The following is a 1,790-nucleotide window of genomic DNA, read 5'->3' as shown; positions in this document are numbered from 1 at the left end:
GGGGCATGAAGACCATTTAAAACAGTCATTCTTAAACTATATTTTTCCAGGATCACCTTGGGAAGACAAACAGGAAGTCTTAGCCAGGTCACCAAGACCCCCTTCCCTAGTTCAACTACTCAGCTGTACTTCATCTCCACTACATATTGAAAAATTATGTAAGACGCCATTTCAACAAAAGTATTTATGGTGAGGAAATAATCTAGAATAATATTCCAATATTAATGTCAATATTTTACTGGATAAACTAGGTAATAGCTCCAAGTGTTATCATCAGAGAGATAAGAAAGTTTTCTTTTGTTGAATGATTCTGCCCAGGGCTCCCTTCATGTCTCTGTTCCTCAGGCTGTAGATGAAGGGGTTCAGCATGGGGGTCACCACAGTGTACATCATAGCCATGACAGTCTCCTTTAGAGTAGAACTATTTGCTGATGGGCAGAAGTAGAGACCAATAACGGTCCCATAGAACAGTGACACCACAGAGAGGTGGGAGCCACAAGTAGAGAAGGCCTTGCAGATACCCTTAGACGAAGGGACCTTGAGGATGGAGGAGACAATCCGTGCATAGGACCCAAGGATGAGTAGGAATGGGATGACAAGAATCAGCCCTCCCGTGATAAATATCACCAATTCATTAACTCGAGTGTCAGAGCAAGCCAGCTTCAGCAGAGCAGACATATCACAGAAAAAGTGGGGGATCACATTGTCTGCACAAAAACACAACCTGGCCATGAGTAAAGTGTGTAACATGGCATGGAAGGTGGTCAGTACCCAGGACAGCGCCACCAGGGAGAGACAGCGCATGGGGCTCATGATGGCGGTGTAGTGCAGGGGGAAGCAGATGGCCACATAGCGGTCATAGGCCATGGCCACAAGAAGGAAGCTCTCCAGGTCTCCAAAAAACAGGAAGAAGTACATTTGGGTAAGGCAGTCTGCATAGGGGATGGATGGGTCTTGGTTCTGCATGTTCTGTAACAACTTGGGAATGGTCACGGAAGAGAAGCAGAGGTCTGAGAAGGACAAGTGGCTGAGAAACAAATACATAGGCGTGTGGAGATGGGAGTCCAGTCGAATGAGGGCAATGATGAGGAGGTTCCCCAGGAGGGTGGTAAGATACATGGCCAAGAACAGGGCATAGAACAGGTTTTGCTGCTCTGGCTGGATGGGCAGGCCCAGGAGCAGGAACTCTGAGATGCTGGTTTGATTTCGTCCCATCATGCTCTGTCTCCAGTATCTTTAAGGGAAAACAATACTGTCCTTTAAAAATGTGAATTTTAAAATGGAGATACTTGTGTGACACTTGGTCTGTTCGGCGTTTTGCAAAAATTCTTTATTTAACTGACATGACAATAATTTTCTCTATACCACGAATATCTATAATAAGAATTGCTATAATCAGAAATGACTTATTTAACTTTATCTTTTTTCTCTTCATTTATCTTTAACATGTAACAATATTCCATCCTTTCTAAAATATTCATCTATTTACTTCTGAAACATAAAATGTATTGGTTTCTCTCTTACCTGCCTGGCCGGTAACTACAGTTGGCTCTTCCTCTGTCAGTATCTTACATGTTGATATTCCTCAGGGAGTTTTCCAAACTTCATTTTTTTTATAATTCTGCATAATGCCCAATAAAAACATATCTACTCCAATGGCTTTAATTGCCATTTAAAACTCAGGTATAGACTGGGCGCAGTAGCTCACACCTGTAATCCCAGCACTTTGGGAGGCCGAGGCACGTGAATCACCTGAGGCCAGGAGTTCAAGACCAGCCTGGCCAACATGG

The 1,790-nt window shown here is 43.6% G+C and overlaps 1 protein-coding gene across 1 annotated transcript; it reads right to left on the bottom strand.

Moving 5' to 3' along the window:
* Positions 1-6: 6 nt before the first annotated feature.
* LOC105526506 (olfactory receptor 1E1) lies at positions 7-1,218 on the bottom strand. The gene has a single exon (XM_011962518.1). The coding sequence runs from the start codon at positions 1,216-1,218 to the stop codon at positions 274-276; it is 945 nt and encodes a 314-aa protein (XP_011817908.1). The 3' UTR covers positions 7-273.
* Between the last annotated feature and the right edge of the window lie 572 nt (positions 1,219-1,790).

The sequence above is a fragment of the Colobus angolensis genome, unplaced genomic scaffold (genome assembly GCF_000951035.1).
Source record: "Colobus angolensis palliatus isolate OR3802 unplaced genomic scaffold, Cang.pa_1.0 Scaffold11609, whole genome shotgun sequence".
NCBI classification, from domain to species: Eukaryota; Metazoa; Chordata; class Mammalia; order Primates; family Cercopithecidae; genus Colobus; species Colobus angolensis.
The sequence above is the reverse complement of the archived record's forward strand: the minus strand, read 5'-3'. Positions and strand labels throughout refer to the sequence as shown.

Bases quoted from the DNA above. Each gene is read 5' to 3' on its own strand.
- LOC105526506 (XM_011962518.1), bottom strand. From the start codon at position 1,218: ATGATGGGACGAAATCAAACCAGCATCTCAGAGTTCCTGCTCCTGGGC.